The 18,809-nt window shown below is 39.3% G+C and overlaps 2 protein-coding genes across 3 annotated transcripts; both read left to right on the forward strand.

The window, feature by feature from the left end:
* Window positions 1-651: 651 nt before the first annotated feature.
* Window positions 652-6,374, forward strand: krt19.L (keratin 19 L homeolog). Of its 2 annotated transcripts, XM_018234265.2 has the most exons (8): window positions 652-1,235; window positions 2,571-2,653; window positions 3,271-3,427; window positions 3,647-3,808; window positions 4,105-4,230; window positions 4,527-4,741; window positions 4,908-4,933; window positions 6,103-6,374. In XM_018234265.2, the coding sequence occupies exons 1-8, from the start codon at window positions 744-746 to the stop codon at window positions 6,120-6,122; spliced, it is 1,281 nt and encodes a 426-aa protein (XP_018089754.1). In that variant the 5' UTR covers window positions 652-743; the 3' UTR covers window positions 6,123-6,374.
* Window positions 6,375-12,291: 5,917 nt separating this feature from the next.
* LOC121398338 (keratin, type I cytoskeletal 19-like) lies at window positions 12,292-16,257 on the forward strand. The gene is made up of 8 exons (XM_041577491.1): window positions 12,292-12,807; window positions 13,318-13,400; window positions 13,739-13,895; window positions 13,998-14,159; window positions 14,237-14,362; window positions 14,853-15,073; window positions 15,516-15,544; window positions 15,924-16,257. The coding sequence occupies exons 1-8, from the start codon at window positions 12,361-12,363 to the stop codon at window positions 16,001-16,003; spliced, it is 1,305 nt and encodes a 434-aa protein (XP_041433425.1). The 5' UTR covers window positions 12,292-12,360; the 3' UTR covers window positions 16,004-16,257.
* Window positions 16,258-18,809: the final 2,552 nt, after the last annotated feature.

The following is an 18,809-nucleotide window of genomic DNA, read 5'->3' on the forward strand; positions in this document are numbered from 1 at the left end:
CAGTTCTGCTGTGTAAGGTCTTTGTTGGACTGCAACACTCTTTAGTGCTGTGATATATATATATCCCTTGTGTTTTATAAATAAATGACAATAATTGGAAAGTTTTTGGCAAAATACATGGTTCATCATTCTCCAAAATATATATTAGACATAAACAACTTTTTAGGAAACAGGTACAGTTCCTTTGTAATTACCAACATGGGAATTTAAGGAAAATATCTTCCTTCCAGTGGAAGCTGCAGAACATTGAATGTTATACATATTTATTTTAGTAGCAGATAGATATTTAGAGAAATTGCCTGAATATTAACAGGAGTTTAGCTAAGGGTGTGGGCTGAGGGAAAAAAGGATTTGACTCAGTAATCTCTCAGTGCCTAATCACTCAGATGTTCTTTTTTCTTCCCATCTCATCTTCCTCCCCCTCCTCCCATTCTGCTCCACCTGGGACTCCCTCCCTTCAATCAGCTCTATTGTTTTAACTTTAGGGGAAAAAAATGCAGCCTGTTTGCTTTGTGTCCAAGTAGAACGATTTCAAGGGCAGTTACTAAAAAAAAGAAAAAAAAGTTCACACCAACAGGCCAATGAGAAGTATCTGCTGTTGCTTGGCATCAGTTTGAGGAACCGGTACATTCCACAGAGCTTTCAACAGAGCACCACCCAGTGAGCCAGGAATAAAAGGAGGCTGGAGTAGAGGGAACAGTTACACTCCTGTGTTCTGCAACTCTAAGCCTGACACAGCTACCATGACCTCCTACAGCATTCGCCAGACAAGCTCCTCCGGCTCTTACAGAGGCTTGGGTGCCCCTGTTGGAGTTGGAAGAGTTTCCTACAAAGCCCCAAGTGTCCATGGTGGCTATGGGGGCCAGGGTATCTCTGTGTCTTCTGCCAGGTTGGTTTCCTCTGGCATAGGTGGGGGCCTTGGTGGTGGTAGCTATGGAGGTGGTAGCTATGGAGGTGGTAGCTATGGCAGTGGGTTTAGCAGTGGTTTTGGTTCTGGATATGGTGGTGGGCTTAGTGTCAATGTATCTGGGGATGGCCTGCTGTCTGGCAATGAGAAGGAGACCATGCAGAATCTTAATGATCGGCTGGCATCATACCTGGATAAGGTGCGCACCCTGGAGACCGCCAATTCAGGCTTGGAGCTGAAGATCCGGGAGTGGTATGAAAAGCAGGGACCCAGCCCTTCCAGCGACTACAGCAATTATTTTAAAATCATTGAGGACCTCAGAGGCAAGGTGAGTGTGCACCTGTTGCAATTAGAAGACTTACTAATGACTTGCTTAATTACAGGCATCATAAGAAAAAGTGCTAACGTTCTGTATGTTTTATATGTCAGACTTTCTCTGTCCAATCTGGGCATTAAAGCAGTGAAGTAAAAAAATAACTCTAGGCACCCAGATTGTGTCTCTGTAGCTTTAACTGAACATGCTGGGAGTTGTGTATTAGAACTGCACAGGATGCTGGGAGTTGTGGTTTAGAACAGCACAGGATGCTGTGAGCTGTGGTTTAGCAACAGCTAGTGAGCAGGTTACCTATTCTAGGTATAGGCAATCTGTCCCACTCTAACTCTAGCTAAACTGTACTTTCCTCTATGCAGCTTCTTGCTAACCTGCTGTAGGGCATGCTGGGAAATGTAGTTAGGTATTGGAACTGCACCTGTTGTCTGTCTCTGCAGTTTTTTAGTGGAAAAAGTATAGATTATAATAAGCTTTATGGTAGTCGGGCTGTCGTATGTGCATTTAAACATGAGTCTGCTAAGAGCTCAACTGATGCCGTACTATAATGGAGAAAAGAGGGTCACCACAGCATTGATTCCCACAAAAAGGCATCTTGCTTCATTTATGTAGGTAAAACTTGCACCTGCCTTTATAAAGAGCAGCACATGGATGACCCCAAAATGTATTGTTATTTTAAATGACTCAAGCAAATCAGTAAGTCTTATTGCTGGTGCTCTAAACAGTTTGGTACATTAGTTACAGACATTATGCCCCCTGTAAGTGTCCAGACCCCAAAAGGGGCATGGCTTACACAGGGAAGTAGGTGGTGCTTTGGGCAAAGGCAGAGCAGAGGTGCATCTGGGTGGGAATGGGTGTGGTTGGTCAAATCTATTTATGGCCTTAAATGCCTGTTTCTGAACAGTTCTATCCCTCAAGCACTGCCTAAATAAATTTCACTTATCCCTTTCAATGTTTCATTGAGGAGAAGCCTGAAAGATCCATAATAAATATGTAGCCAGCGTGTTTTTCTGTGAATTAAAGTTGGACTGTCACGCAACAGTACCAGGGAATCTCTCAGTGGACCATTTTATAGGCCATTGCCATTATTTTTACCATAGAGCCATGTCCAACCACTACAATTTAATATAATTTACAGATAATGGTTTTCACAGTGGTCCCTTGGTGTCAGGTACAGCCGTGTTTCCCCAAGGAAGCCCAGTCCAAAATCCTAGCAGCTGTAATTATGCTTATTTGGAAATAATCAGAAGTAAATAGTAGGCATAATCAATATGGCACCAATCAAATATTCTTCATGTCTTGCATCGTTGAGCCATGTAACTGTTTGCTTCATAGATTCTTGATGCCACCGTTGACAATTCCAAGATTGTGTTGCAAATTGATAACGCCAGGCTGGCTGCAGATGACTTCAGGACCAAGTGAGTTTAAATCTTCTTATTTGTTTTGGTGAGCAGGGATCAAAGGAAATACTATACGTATTATACTATAAGTATAAAACTTAACGGCCAACAGGCATCCTTCTGTCTTTTGTTGAAGTAAAGAAGTCTTGCTACACTTTGGACTGTGCATCTCTGCGATAAACTGTGATACAGTCTCATTATGAATGAGGGAGTTGGTCTGGACAAACAATTGAATAGTTGTAATTCAGTAAGGTCACAGAGTTCCAGACATCAGTCCACACACATGAGTTAGTTTAATTTCCAAAAGTACTCTCAGTTCAGATCTTTCTATCTAGATCTACTGGGAAATAATTTCTGCCAAGCAACGTTTTGTGTAGATGAGATTTCACAAGTGCTGTGTAGAGCCCAGTGTCTGTTACACTGTGCTGGTACTTGTCCAAGTTCAACCTGAAATCCCTAGTGGTGTCAGCTAAGAGAACTGAGTAGCCTCTGTTTCCTCTGTGAATAATGTGTGCCCACGACCGTGAAACAGCCAACGGCTATGGTTTCATTAAGGTTCTATCATTTTTAATGGCACTATAGCTCCAGAGTATTGCAATATTCTATAACTATTTACTTTGTGCTGCTTCTCCAAGGTATGAGAATGAGTTGGCCCTCAGACAGAGTGTGGAATGTGATATCAATGGCCTGCGCAAGGTCTTGGATGAGCTGACCTTGTGTAGAACCGACCTGGAACTCCAGATTGAAAGCCTGAAGGAAGAGCTGGCTTACCTGAAGAAGAATCATGAAGAGGTAACAGCTAGACACAGTAATTATATTGAGCAACAACCAAAGGAATAATTTAAATTGGGATGAAAAAGGAATCTGGTGCTTAGTTACTTTGCAATAATTCTAAATATCGCTCAGTGCTTTCATTAGAGGTTCTAGACAACTCATGCTTGGGAAAACCAGTGATTGTGATATAGAGATAAAAATAAACTGAAAGGGATTGTTTACCTAAACCCTACGCAGGAAATTAATGCAATTCGTGGCCAAGTCAGTGGACAAATTAGCGTTGAAGTGGATGCGGCGCCAACGGTGGACATTACTAAGAGATTGACAGAAATGAGAGACCAATATGAGCTCTTGGCAGAAAAGAACCGCAGAGATGCAGAGGAATGGTTCTTCGCACAGGTAATATGTTTGCTGCATTCATTAACATCTGATACCAAATATTTACATAGATATTTTATAATTATAGACCAACTCAATTAAAGATTCACATTTAAAACTTTTGTATTCTGTGCCCAACCATTGGGCAAGTCTATGACACTAAGTAGAAATGGATGGACTTTTTCTTCTGTTATAGCAACATAGCTAAGTAAATTCTCCTTTTTAAAGGTTGATAAGCTGTAATGAATACTTGAAACTTTGAAAGGCCTATCACAATAATTTAATTGTCTAAATGAACGTTCCCCTTTTTTTTTCAGTCCGAGGAGTTGAACAAAGAAGTGGCAACCCATACAGAACAGATTCAGACCAGCAAATCGGAGATCACAGACCTGAGACGCACAATCCAGGGCCTGGAAATAGAACTGCAGTCACAGCTCAGCATGGTTTGTATAGGCTTTTTTTTAGTCATGCTTGGTTCTTGTTTATACTTTTGCTTCAATTAATTAAATCTTCCAATTCAGATTATCTACCAGTGTATGTGCCATTGGCAGATAAGGAAGTCAAGACTTCACATCCTGCTGTTCCATTTGTTCTGGTTGATGGCCTCAACAAATTGAATAACAGAAAGACATCCGTATTGTGTGTGGGCCTGTGTATGGTATCCATTCCTTTGCCCACAGAATGATACTTCAGATGGTGCAGTATTGCATTTATTGAGATCCTCCATCTTTGATTACAGAAAGCCGCATTGGAAAACACACTTGGGGAAACAGAAGCCCGTTATGGAGCCCAGCTATCGCATATACAGAACATGATCAGTAGCTTAGAAGCACAGCTTGCGGACCTCCGAAGTGACATGGAGCGGCAGAACCACGAATACAAGATGCTCATGGACATCAAGACCCGTCTGGAGAAAGAGATCAGTACCTATCGTCAGCTACTAGAAGGGCATGAGTAAGTGTTGTGGTAGTGTTATGGGTAACAATACCAGCCTTGTAAGGCTTTTCCCGTTAGTTAATATCTGAGTTATTGCGAGGAAGGATTGTATTATAACTAGTCAATTTTCCTTATGACATTTTCTAAAATTATGTCATTTTGCTGTGATTTCTTTGTCCCTCAGAATTGGTGGAGGAACACATAACGATGGTAAGAGCATTCTCCTCCTTTAGCTGACATCATACCTAATAATATGAGGTGATGTTATACTGCGGCCCAATTGCTTCCTGCTGGTGTGTGCATGAAAACATTTGCTAGTGCAAGAGGGGCGCTTTCTGAACCACAATACATTGCAAACTTTGGGTTCAATAGGATGTACTACAGCAGGGGTCTCCAACCTTTATTACCCATGAGCCATATTCAAATGTAAACAGTTGGGGAGCAACACGAGCATGAAAAAAAGTTCCTGGGGTGCCAAATAAGGGCTGTGATTAGCTATTTAGGTAGCCCCTATGTGGACTGGCACTATACTTACTTTTTATGCAATTAAAACTTGTTTTCGAGCCTTGAATTAGAAAATAAGCCCCTGCTTTGAGGACACCAAGAGCAACATCCAAGGGGCTGGAGAACAACATGTTGCTCATGAGCCACTGGTTGGGGATCACTGTTCTACAGCGATAAAGGGGTATTCAACTGAGATAAGGAAAAAGTCCCATTTGAATTTTCAGGTGCAAATGAATTAATCTACTTCGTTCAGAAACTTGCAGTAAAAGTGAACTTTCTGTAAATGTGTGGAATGATTCTCTCTGGGCCAAATTAGAACTTTACCTCTAGAGCCCCCTACCATCCGCCCCGCCATCACCGCATTCTCTGGTCAACACCTACATGCCCCTCCCCTCTGCGGGACTGGTGGTAGATAGCAGGACTGGAAGCAGGAAGAGCTCAGGGGGGCCAGGTCCCAGGGGGGGGTTTGCTGGTACCCCGCTGGCTTTATTTCCAGCAGCTCACAAAGTGTAAGAACATTACTTCCTAAGATCATTCTTCCCCCATCAAGCACATTTGATCTTAAAATAAGTAAAGGAGATGAATTTAAAATAACATTACATGGATAATTTTTCATAAAATTACTTTTGTGTAGATGCAACTTGCATTTCAGTTATTTAAATAATGGGGTTATCTTTACCTATTGCATGCATATATTCCAAAAATGATTGTGGTTTATTCAAGTAAAACATGCTTTGCAGCTTGCCTAATGCCAATATCTCTGACCTTAAGCACATCTTACACATCTTTTCAGCCAACAGCAATTAAAAAGTCCATATCTGACACTTAAATCTGTAAAACAGTTTCAAAAACTCAACATATTTATTTATTTTTAGCTAAAATCGGAGGGAAGTGAGGCCACTTGTGGACCTGAGACAGCCTGCAATCAAGCCCACCTTCACTAATCGCGCAGAAAAAGCTTATGAGGAGAACATCACACAAGGAATCCCTTACTCTTTCCACTGCCAGAGTAAAGGTCGAGCACCTTGAGACCAGAAGTCCCTAGAAAATGATGATGCTTTAGAAATTCTCTTGCTTAACCTCACTAGTTTACATGCTTCAGCTGTCTTAATAAATTCACGTTTTTGGGCCAAGCATTTAAAAGCAACTTGTTTCTTGTATTACTTTATTGAAATTGTAATTTACTTAAATAGGATGTATTAACAGAAAAATCACCTTGGTGCTAAATTGTAATCCAACAATAATCATAGAAAGAAAGCCACAGTCACAGGATTTGAATAAAGGGGGGAAAATGTTATGAAATTGATGTTTCGGTCTAAACCATGACCTTAGTCAATAATCCCATAATCATATATAAATATTTCTTTTAAAGGGATAGACTAGACTGTTTTGTGAGGCCACCAGGAGCTTGATAAAGCACACCAACATATTCTAATGTCTCATGTGACAGAGCAACATAAATCCCCGGGCACCATAATTTTGTGATTTAGTCCCACATGAGAAGATACAGTCAACGGAGTCAGTTGATATACGTAGACACCAATCATGCAGTAGGTACCCTTGGCAGCCCCTGAGAAGATACTGTTCCAGTTGGCTTGGTGGGCAGTATAGTAACCGTTCATAACAGGCACATAAGCTCTTGGGTGCATGCAATAATGGCAATGAGATTCTCTGAGATGTCCACAGACAGGGCCGTTTCTGCCATGAGACAAGGTGAGCACCTTACAAGGGGTTCCAAAAAGTCGCCTCCTGTAACTTTAAGAGCTGAATTTCCATTTTTTTAAACTGGAAATTCGCTCTGTTTGAATGCTAAACTTTTAAGCATGGAATGGGAGAAGGGGGCGGCAGCAGCCCACAGATCGCCCCTGTCTACAGATCATCTGACATTGGGATAATCTAGAGACCTGTTCTTTGCCCATTTAAGCCATTCATTTTCTGTAGTTTTACTGGGGTGCAAAACTGGGCCTCAAAATCCATTTGACACTGTTGAACATATAAAACAATGAAACCATTAACAGAGGCAGAAAGACCACTGCAACCATTATATTAAGATTAACATACTGACTTGAAGAACTTTTCAGTTTGACCCATGTTGCCATCTCAGCAGTTGCCACTTGTCCCCATAAGATCTGCCCCTCAGTTAGACACCACAGGGTGATCTGACAGGTACAGTTTTGGCATCTGCCTTTTATTAACCGCTCCTGTTACCCATTAGCCAATCAACATGAGTGTGGAAGGGATTGTCCCTGATTTGCCTTGCAACTTACCCTACTGTTGGCCTCCCCATACAGACTTCCTCTGCTAAGGGCAATTCTTCTTGCCAAAGATCTGACCTCTTTAAAGCACATGGGCTCCATAAACTAAAAGCAAAAACCGGAAGTGCCTGATTGCTCAATTAACTTGCATCATTCTGCACTGAAAGGGATTATTAATCTTGACACTCTGATAACCTGAAATATTTCAATCATAAATAAACAAGAGGATAAGGCTGAGCAGTGAACACACACAATCACAAGAATAAAAGGAACAGTCATTGTAGGGGTGTTGGCAAGCCTTTACCCTGCCTTTGTTCCTGAGAGATGGAAAGATACCAAAGAGGATTAGGAGCAGTGAAGGCAAACAGCAACGCTTTACTTCATGCAGAAGAATTTAAAGAGCCCATTGCCCATCTTTGACAAACACATCAATATCCAAATTAGGGTCTCCTGTGAGTTGTTTGACCTAAAGTATCTGTTTGCCAATGGTTGTTAATCGATCCCCCCAAGCAGATGCTGGTCCTGCTGTCTCTTCTGCTAATATCACTGTTAACATCCACAGTACATGTATTTTTCTACATTCCTCGCATCTTTGGTATCTTAATTTCAAGGTAGGGCTACCCTCAAAGTACCAGCTATGACCATCATTTCATTTGTTTCATTTCAGTGTCATTGCAGCCTTGAGTGAATGATGTGATGCAGTTGTTATGTGTCACAATTTGTGCACTTGAGCTTCAACGTGAAACGCATACAATAATGCTAAAAATTCTCGATTACATAAATCAAGGTGGCGTCATGTCCACCATTCAGCATCAAAATGAAGTGTGTGTCTGATTCTTTAGGTGTAAATTTCCTGCATCAGTTTGGCACAGGCTGCTGTAGGGACCTTGAGAGACCTCCACGGTGCGACCTGTGTGAATAGATGGTATACTAGCATCCCTAGCAAATTATACAATAAGTGCAGTGAAAATTGGCATCTTCAATGATCAAAATCTCCCTAAGCTTCAGTGCGGTTTAAGAATATCTTTCTTCAGGCAGAAGCTGAACCACTGACCTTGCCCATTGAGTCATTCTGAAATCACCCAGGTACAATCCAAACACTCTGAGCTGCAGGGCTCAACGAATAAGCCTGATATCTCAGGCACTCCCTATTACAAGGATGTGTTTAGAACACTGTTCTTATCAGGAACTAATACTTTAATATGCTAGTTTGTGCATTTTTGTTATCTGATCGATCTTATATTACTGGCTGACACATGGGCTGAAAGGTTATATTTTAGGAAGTAGGGGGTAGGCTTATATATTGGAGATCATATTTTCCCATTTGTTTAATGGAAATATTAAACAATGGCATAAATAAAAGTAACTGGACCCTTCACCAAACTTAACTTCACTAAACTAAACTGTATGGGTCATGCCACCCTCAGAACCTTTGCTTGGTTGTCGAGGCACCTACAGTATAATTCAGGGAAATCACCATCAGGCCAATACTTATTGGTATAGCAGCAACCACTGAGCTGCTGTTGCACTATAAGCTCATCTTGCAGTTTCAGTTATCCATAAGTGTTCCATGTTCTCAGGCTGAATGGTCACAGCTTTTAAAATGCGAAGGTGCCTTGGTCTAATCTTCAAACAATTGCATGAAGGCTCACAACAAAGTTACAGCTATAGGATATCCAATAAATAAGCCCTTACACCAAATCTCTCCCTAGTTAACTTCCAGACAGGGCCCCCTATCTAATCTCTTGATCCATCTAAAATGAAGCCAGTACCACAGTCTAAGAACAAATAGTCTAGGGGCTCAGTGAACATCTAACATCACTAGGGTCATGGCCTACTGACAATGGATGGAGATAGTTTTCCTCTGGAGTGTGGTTATAGCCTGTGCAGATAGATAACACAAATGATGACTTCATTATTACACTGTATAGTAAAATTTTCCTAGGAAATGTAAGTGCCTGATGGACCTTTATGACCATCCAAATAATGTTTTATGGCTAATTACCTTGATTTCTTATCTCTGATTTTATTGCACTGGTATTGTAAAGAAGATATCCTTGTTCATATATACTACCCTAACTTACTAAATGTATAAAAAGTGTTACTAACATGGCTACAATTACTTTTTTTATCAGTGTGCCATGACTCTTGTAGGTAGTAGAATCAGATAAGGCAGAACTGACAGGTATTTTGCAACTGGGCAAAGCAGATATATGAGGCACATATTTTAGTTCCTGACATTCTGATGGCATAGGATATAAATGTAATTTTCCCCTGTGTGTTCTTCTATGAGCAGGGCCAGATTTACATAGCGGGCACCCCTAGGCCCGCTGCTGTTCGTCGCCCCCTGTCCCCTTCCTTTTATTCTATGTTCATAATTGGGACCTGAGCAGTGGATTGCCATTGTATCTCCTACACATCCCAAGTAGGTGTGGTTGGGCAGCATGCGGCCTCCTAAAGTCCTGCCGCCCTAGGCCTTGGTGGCCTTTCCACAAATCCGGGCCTGTCTATGAGAGAGTGGTGGAAATACGATAATTTCACAACTGATCATGATTTATTGACAATAATACATCTTTGGACATTCCCCAGTGTGAACATGTTTCTTCAGAAACATAAGAAAGAAAGTACGGAATAGTTAATCATATAAAGTATATTCTAATTTTTGCTATAGCCATGGGTTAAAAAGTTTAACATGTTATGCCACTGGAATTAATCGGCAGGTCCCTGCGGTGAGAAAGGAGAAGAATGAGCGAAGCATTCCTGAAAGTCATACATTTTCATGGAGCTGTCTGGACCTGTCCCTTTGTTCAATGGGTATTTATGAGCCAGTGAGGTAAGCAGATATCTTCTTCAGTCAACCTCCTGACATTAATATACCGTGTCCCTTTTAATGCAAATGCCTTGCACCAGACGTTATTACACATGCCAAAGGCAAAGAACCTCTAAATAAACCAGGTCATCCATACAGATCCACAAGTCCAACCCAACCCCAGGTCTGAAACAAAGGAATATAACTCAACTGGTCAAGAACCTTTTCTTAAAACCATTTCTGAAGCATAGATTCTACTAGTATATCATGGAGTAGGAATGGGTTTGCTGTCTCTGTAGGCCAGTTATGTAGCTGAGAATAGTCTTTGTGCTGCAGACTAAATGCAGGCAATCAAGATGTCTTTTCAGGTGAGACCAATAATGACAGGGAAATAAAATAAAAACAAATATTGATAGATGGGATAACACTGAGTCTCCTCGCCATCTCTGGTAACCCTAACTTTGTTTACTTCTGTGGCACAATGTTATCATTTGCTGCACCACCATAAGTATTTATTAAGGTTTTCTCTTCCATTAATGGCATATTCTTATATACTGGTTACTTAGTTCTTGACTTGGTAATCACGTTGATCTTAGTTTTAGCTGTAAATTGTGCAGCTTGGTGTGCTTTGAGGTACCATCAAGTAACTGTTCCATAGAAAGTAAACCTTTCATATGTAAGATCCGACAAAGTACATGATCTTCCTATAGAACTTCCTTTATAGCACTACAAGGATTCTAATATGTCTGAGAGAGTTTCCCTTTCTCATAAATGTTCGTAGTATTTTTACTTTATGTTTTCTTTGAGTTCAGTGAGAACAGGAGAAAAGTCTAACCATATCTCACATACAAAGTGATGACAGATCATTAGATCTCACTTGCTCTGACTGACATAAACTAACTATACAATGTTATATATATATATATATATATATATATATAGCGTACCTGTGCCACTGATATTTGACATTTGTACAGTACCATACAGGAGGTTGCTGATTAAATTAAGGAATATTAATATAATGAGTATGTCAGGTGCAATATCTGAAGGAATAAAATACAGAAGGTTTTGACATTTTTGCAACTATTTGTGCAGTATGATCAATATTCTTAGCTTTTCAAAGATCTAATACTAGCAAATAGTATTATATTTTGATTTTCTCTAAAATTCTAAAAAAATATATGCTCCAAATACTTTTAAATCTTATGCAGAGTAGTGGATCTTCTCTCACAATTATGCTTTTTTAATAAATTATCATTTAACATTCTTGCAGTTCACATCATGTTCCCTTATGGAAGTTATTGTGTAAACAAGTTATGTTAGTGTGAATACAATGGAATATTGTATTGAAAGGGCACCTTAGCCACCTTAATACTTCTCAAAAAAAATGCCCAAAGCTTTAAACTATTGTATTTTACTTGTGTATGCTTAACTTTGGCTCTGGCTTATTTACAGCATCATGTTTTTTTCCTCTTTAAACCCCGATTCACCTAATCTAAATCCCTTTCAGAGTCTACAGTTCATACCTGTTTTTTTAAGAACCTGTTTCTACTGTAAATCAATAAAAATGTGAAGCTCATCCATGGGCTTTTTGCAGAGATGCATAAACACAGAATAATGACATTACACACCTGATTTTCTGCTCTTCAATCTTGAAGCTGACCTTGAAAATGTAACCCTTGTATTTTGTATTATTTGTCCTTCTGCAAACAAGGAAGTGTGTGTTTGTATAAGCTGACAAAACTCCAACAACTGAAAGTTGACCCTTGTATTACAATCATAGCCTAAGGGAGAGAACTGGATAATCTGAAGTAGGCTTTTTGAGAATCAAACAGAAAGAAACATTGATACACATCTGTCACAGAAGCATCAGTACTAAGTAAAGTTTAATAAAGCTACACTTTGGCATGTCTCCAAATAGGAGTAACATTTGATAATAACAAAAAACTTTGTCATGACAACACCAGTTGTTAACAGAATAAAGGGAGCTTCATTCATCGAAGGGCACAGACAATCCAACTGCAAGCTAGGGTTTTCTGAAGTTCTTTTGCTTCTCTGTCAATCTCATCATGAGCTTCAGCTCTTCTAGGGTGGGCAGTAATGTTTCCTCTAGATTATCTACTGGTGTCTATGGAGCACCATCAGGTCTCCAAGGTGGTTATGGAGGATTGGGGATTTCCAAAAGCACAGTTAGATTGACCTCTTCAGCGTTAGGAAGTAATTTCTCATCTGGATTTGGAGGTGCAACATCCTTTGGTGGCACTGGAGCTTCTGGCTTCAGCACAGCCTTTACTTCCACCAATGCAGATGGCTTGCTGTCTGGGAATGAAAAATCTACCATGCAGAATTTGAATGATCGCTTATCAAATTACTTAGACAAGGTCAGATGTCTTGAAAAATCCAATGCTGACCTTGAGAAGAAGATCCATGGGTGGAATGAGAAGCAGGGGTCAGTTACGGTGCGTGAGCAGAATTACTCACCATACTATGCAACAATTGATGAGCTACGTCAGAAGGTATGACAAAGAGTGTACCCATAATAATTCCAATTTTTATTATAGTAGTTGTATTCTACAATAAAGCATAAAAACAAGTTTCTTTTGCAGCTTTTTCAACCTACATTTTATCATAGTCTGTACTGAAAGATGCCATAATATTGTGCTGACATAGGTATTCCCCTATACTGAGCAAAATAAATTCTGAAAGGTTTGACAGTTGATTGGAAGGTTTTAAAAGAACAATACTATATTAACATGTGTTCCTGGTATTTATAACATCTATAACAAGCCTAACATTAATATTAACAATCCAATAATTTTTCCTGTTGATTCTATGCCAGTTTTACGTAAGTTCATGGAGAAATGGAGACATATCCACAATATACTTTGATGATTTAACCACATCCCCCCTTACATTTCTCTTTACTTGAAGTTGCTCATGTCAAACAAGACATAGACAAATAATATAAAACATCTTCGTCTATGTCTCACTATTATATTCACTGAACTGTTGTTCTTCTTTTGCAGATCCTTGAGGCATTTATTGATAAAAATCGCATCCTTCTTGAGTCTGATAATGCAAGACTGGCTGCCGAAGACTTTAAACTTAAGTGAGTTAATACAGAAATATGGTTCAGACACAAGGCTAGGTGAGAACATTGCCCTAGGCTGCACTCTGTAAGGATGAGGAAAGCTCACCATGTAGTGCATGTAACTTTAAGAGCTGGACATCCATTTTTAAACAGGAACTTTAACTTTTTTGGGGGAAAGGAGTGACTCACCCTTGCTCTTCCATTTGAAAGACCTGTGCCTCTGTAAAGGGCTCCCGGGAGTCCAGAATGTGGGTCAGCATAGGGGTGCCATGCTCTTTCAATTTACACTCAGTTCATTTGAAAATTCAGCACAAAAACATTTACTATTTTTGAAATTAATATCCCTGTTTTGCCAGGTATGAGAATGAACATTCAATGCGCTTGGGTGTAGAAGCGGATATTAATGGCCTGCGCAAGCTCTTGGATGAGATGACTCTCTCTAGAGCTGATCTGGAATTACAGATTGAGAACCTAAAAGAAGAGCTTACCTATATGAAGAAAAACCATGCAGAGGTAGGGTGCAATGGCCAGGGTTTGATTAATCATTGATCTATATGGTGCCTGTTAATGCTTAAGCCATTAGAAATTTTATTTTTGGTCTGTTTAACTCTACAGGAAATGAGCGTGAAGGGTCAACAGATGATAGGAACTGTAAATGTGGAAATGGATGCACCTCCAGCAAATGATCTGCCCAAGATCCTGGGTGAAATGAGGGAGCATTATGAGTATTTAGTCGCTAAAAACCAACGGGAATTAGAAGCTTGGTATTTGTCACAGGTACAGTATCTATTCATAAAAAGATATTTTGTTCACTTTCTAATGTGGTTAATTACATTGGAAGCTTCTGGTTCCAGAGTGAATCTTTGCAGAAGGAAGTGGTGTCTGGCACAGAGCAGGTTCAGACCAGTAAGACTGATATAACAGATATAAGACGTAATGTGCAGGGACTGGAGGCTGAACTTCAATCACAATATAGTAAGGTGAGTCTGCTGATGACTTCAGACATTTATCGTGTTATTTTAACCTATGTCACTACTTTAAATTATTACCACCCCCTTAAAAAAAGTGGTGATGGATTGTGCTTAATCTGTAAGGGGAAATATGAAGCTAACACCACATAATGCTAGCAATGATCCTTCAAAACATACCTCATAATTTCAAGCATGGTTTTATAAGGGGATGACCTGATTTTTGGCATTAGCTCCTGAGAATCAAAGTCCATCATTCACACAACTCATAATAGAACATGAGAAACTTTTCTGTCTAAGCATTCTTTTTAGCCGCAAAATACCACAATATCAAATACCTTCTTGGTGATAGGAACCTTATATAAAAACCAAAGTGTAAAGGAGACACCAGTAGATGATAGACTTTTTCTATCAGGATCTTGGTATAACAAAGGGGACTGGAAAAAAATAGCCAAACTTTCATCTACCATATAATTCATAGATAGTACTTTATTTTAAACAGAAATCTGCACTAGAAGCTGCTCTTGCAGACACAGAGGCACGCTATTCTACTCAGCTCAGCCAGATCCAGTACATCATTGGTGGCATTGAGGCTCAGCTGTATGATCTTCGATATGAAATGGAACATCAGAATCAAGAGCACAAGTCACTTTTAGCCATTAAATCTCATTTGGAAGCAGAGATTGCAACCTATCACAAGCTGCTTGAGGGCCAAGAATTCAGGTGACTCTCTGTGTAGCTCACATGATGTGCATTCTTACTATAATCTTGAAACACATATTGGAGAAAAGTTTGCTCAGCAATGTTGCTTTAAAAGTCTTAGTCCAAGTAACCAATACATTTGGACCATTACAATTGTTGATGAATTTACCATCTTTCTAACTATGGATGCACTGTATCCATCATTTTTGGATGTGACCAAATGATCTCAATGGTGTGGCCTGTATCTGAATCCCAAATACATTTTGGATATGGTGCATCTGTACTAATAAACTGTCTACAAGGAAAGTGTTGGCCAATCTATCAAAGGAATAGCTCCCTAGACAGAAACTGTTAGATATGTTGTTCTAAACGCCAGACTCATTTACAGCTAAACCTATGAGAAAAGAACAATACTTTTGATTTATTTGAAAAATGTATTAAACATAATTACTTTTATTTGCAGCATTGGTGACTCTAAAAAGGTGTGCGGTGGTAAGTATATACTAATCCATCGATCTGTTCAATACTAACATTATACAAAACTCCATTTAATCAATTTAAATTTTCAAAAATTATTTACTTTTTCTCTGTAATAATAAAACAGTTCCTTATACTTGATCCCAACTAAGATATAATTACTTTTTGTTAAAGGCAAAAAAATCCTATTGGGCTTAATTAAAATATTTTTTAGTAGACTAAAAGTATTGTGATCCAAATTACAGAAACATTCCTTTTCTAGAAAACTGCAAAGTTCAGAGCCTTTATAACATGTCCCATACCTATACCTAATATTCACTAATATAGACTTTGTAAAACACCCCAAGAGTTACTTACTGTATATTGTAAGAGACTATTTTCATCTGTTTTGTAGGTGCTAGTAGCACCACAACCACTACCAAAATCACCACCATTGTGAAAGAAGATGCGTCTTTGGGTCAAAAACAGAACTGAATTTTTCCTTGGCATCATTCAGATCGACTACAAGCATGCTGTGGGCTGTGACTATCGAATGACTTGATTCTAAATAATACTTAAACGAATTAACGAAATATGCATGGCAACTCATATTTTGATGTTTTCTAGGTGAAACAAAAATGTAAAAGTATCTGCAGATACTTTCCCTTAATGTAATTAAGAAATAAAAAGCACCAACTTTAGGCAGGTCTTGAAAAATGCTCTATGTGCAATAAATATTTCCAAGAAATGAACTGCCTAATGTTGAATATTACTCATATGCTCATATGCTCACACTGGACAAAGATTTCACCAGATATGGAACGTGTGTAGCATCTTTAGAAGTATATCTCGTGTCTGAGCATCCCTTTCCCTCAAGGCTCTCACTACAACACCCTAAAGGTACATTAATTCTAGCTTAGTCCTTCAGTCTTCAGAAGGGGTCCCCAACCTATTCTACCCATGAGTCACATTCAAATGTAAAACATGTTTGGGGAGTCAAACAAGAATGAAAAATTTTCCAGGGTTGGCAAAATAGGGGCACTTTTGGCACTTTGTAAGCTTCATGTGGACTGCAAGTCTGCTGAAGGTTCTTTTTGACAGGACTCTTGTCTTCTTATCTCCAACAATTTTCATGATAGCATGCTCTTGGGATACAAGATACTTAACGTAAAAACAGTTAATGGCTCCAACAGGCAGTGAGCAAAAGCCTTAAACCTAGACTGTGCCAATGACATTCTCTGATCGGCAATTCACAATTGGTCTTCTTTTTCAAATGGAAAAATATTGTGATTTAGAATACAGGCAACAATATAAGAAATTAGAAGAAGTTTGTAGGCCCCTGGGAATTTCTGAGTTTGTGAGGCTGAATCTTCTTTTTCTTAGGATACTGGCAAATAACAAAACATTTTATTCTCCTCTGTATTCTTTTTCACTAAAGGAAATAGCTGACATGATATTCCCCTTGAGGAAAACAAATCGTGTCTGTACTGGTTCTGAACTGGGAATGAGATAGATATAAAATGTATATTTAAATTTGAGCCTTCCACTTCCCGTGATGCCAGACAGCTGTAAAATATTTCGACTTGAGTATCATTTTCCATGTACAATTCGGCATCAGCTAGAAATAACTTTTTAATATGATATAGGCAATATTCTGGAATATGGCCTACGGGTCAGTTAAGGTGTGAGATTTATGAAACTATAACACAGTGACTAATACAGCCTTTTAATATCTCTTTAAACCTGTTATGAGTCAACAGTGGCCCAGGCCACAAGGCTTGAACCCAAAGACTCATGGTACTTTCTACAGGCATTCTTCAGTGCATGGGGATCCTCTGGTGACAGGCAGATTCAGTTCTTCTCCACCAGCTGAAACCCATTTAATATTATTATTGGTTCTGGAGTTGAATGATTAGTTTAGCCCACTTTTAGCCAAACCTGGACAACCTCACCACATTAGCAGAGGTTGCTGTTTCTGCTGCATCTGTGGTTGGGGAGCAAGCTCCATTTAGTGTCCCACAGGCATTTTCATTGTTGTGGCAAACTTTGACTTGTTACACAAGTTTCTATTCCTAGGCAATAATCCTGAGGCTACATTCTCTGACAGCTAAAATATTTTAAAAAGAGATGGGGACCGCCACAAGCGCTCAGATATGAGAAATGTTTAAGAACAGGTGAAAAGTGTACATTCTTTACCATGCAGCTTTTATCCAAGAGGTCTGTTAACTATGTAGCTGCTGCTTTGTAGGTGATGCCTTCACTGAATTTATAGAAATGAATAGCATATCAGGTCAAATTAAGAATTTGCATTTATGCTACTATTGGTATTTTATTCTGACCTACCCAACACAATATTTCTGAAAACACCAAGCATTTGCTCCTTATTTTTAAGCTCTGTGTTTAGTTCTTTGAAAATATCCTTCATGTTCTTCAACACTGTAATTTTTACCAAGATATAGACTACTAGGTAGGGTTGCCATCTGGGTGGTATTTTACCGGCCTGGCCGGTAAAAATGATGGTTGATCCCAATGTTATTAATAGGGAAAAAAGATAAATATATATGAAGGCCAGTATTTTTTTCCAGAAAAGGTGGCAACCTTACTACTGGGCCATCTCCATCTAAATCTAAAATCTGTCTTCCCAACCCACAAACTGAACGCCACAAACAATTGTTAGTAAATCATGGTAAAGGAGTGTCAAAAAGACCAATCCTTCTGCTGTCTGGGGTATCAGATCCTAGACTGGGCAGTCTGTAGACCCCCTTTCCATTTTGTCCATGTTAAGCACACATACCAACTTTAAATTGGAATTTCAGAACAAACTGTTCGCTACAAAAACAAAGCCAGCCACAAGCCGACCTGGATCTCTCTTCACCTTCTTGGCCCACAGGCCTAATGATGGAGAACATACAAGGGCCACACATGGTAAGGCCATCTTTCTGTTGGTCTGATCATTCATGCAAAGAGCACAAACAATCAAAAAAGAGTAGCTTCCATCCCAGTTTGGTTTTGCACTATGGATATTGTTTGATTTGGGAATTAGGTTGGTTCAAAAATGTCATCTGCTAATGCACCATCAGCCTGTTAGTTCATGGTGCATATTACATCCATATCCATAGTAAATGGATATTGATTTTGATTGATGGGCACCCACACACACATGCACATAGTAGAATGTTCTTGGTGCTTTAGTGTATGGGTCCAACTTAATCTCCACAAGATGCACCAGTGCAAATGTGTCTGAATGTGTCTATTTATGGCTCCTAACCTTATAACAGTACACCAATTTGGCCTATACATA

Source organism: Xenopus laevis, chromosome 9_10L (genome assembly GCF_017654675.1).
Source record: "Xenopus laevis strain J_2021 chromosome 9_10L, Xenopus_laevis_v10.1, whole genome shotgun sequence".
NCBI classification, from domain to species: Eukaryota; Metazoa; Chordata; class Amphibia; order Anura; family Pipidae; genus Xenopus; species Xenopus laevis.

Coding starts and splice junctions, on each gene's coding strand:
- LOC121398338 (XM_041577491.1), top strand. CDS start 12,361: ATGAGCTTCAGCTCTTCTAGGGTGGGCAGTAATGTTTCCTCTAGATTA. Junction 13,401..13,738: donor GCCGAAGACTTTAAACTTAA/GTGAGTTAATAC, acceptor CTGTTTTGCCAG/GTATGAGAATGAACATTCAA. Junction 13,896..13,997: donor TGAAGAAAAACCATGCAGAG/GTAGGGTGCAAT, acceptor TTAACTCTACAG/GAAATGAGCGTGAAGGGTCA.
- krt19.L (XM_018234265.2), top strand. CDS start 744: ATGACCTCCTACAGCATTCGCCAGACAAGCTCCTCCGGCTCTTACAGA. Junction 3,428..3,646: donor TGAAGAAGAATCATGAAGAG/GTAACAGCTAGA, acceptor AACCCTACGCAG/GAAATTAATGCAATTCGTGG. Junction 4,231..4,526: donor TGCAGTCACAGCTCAGCATG/GTTTGTATAGGC, acceptor CTTTGATTACAG/AAAGCCGCATTGGAAAACAC.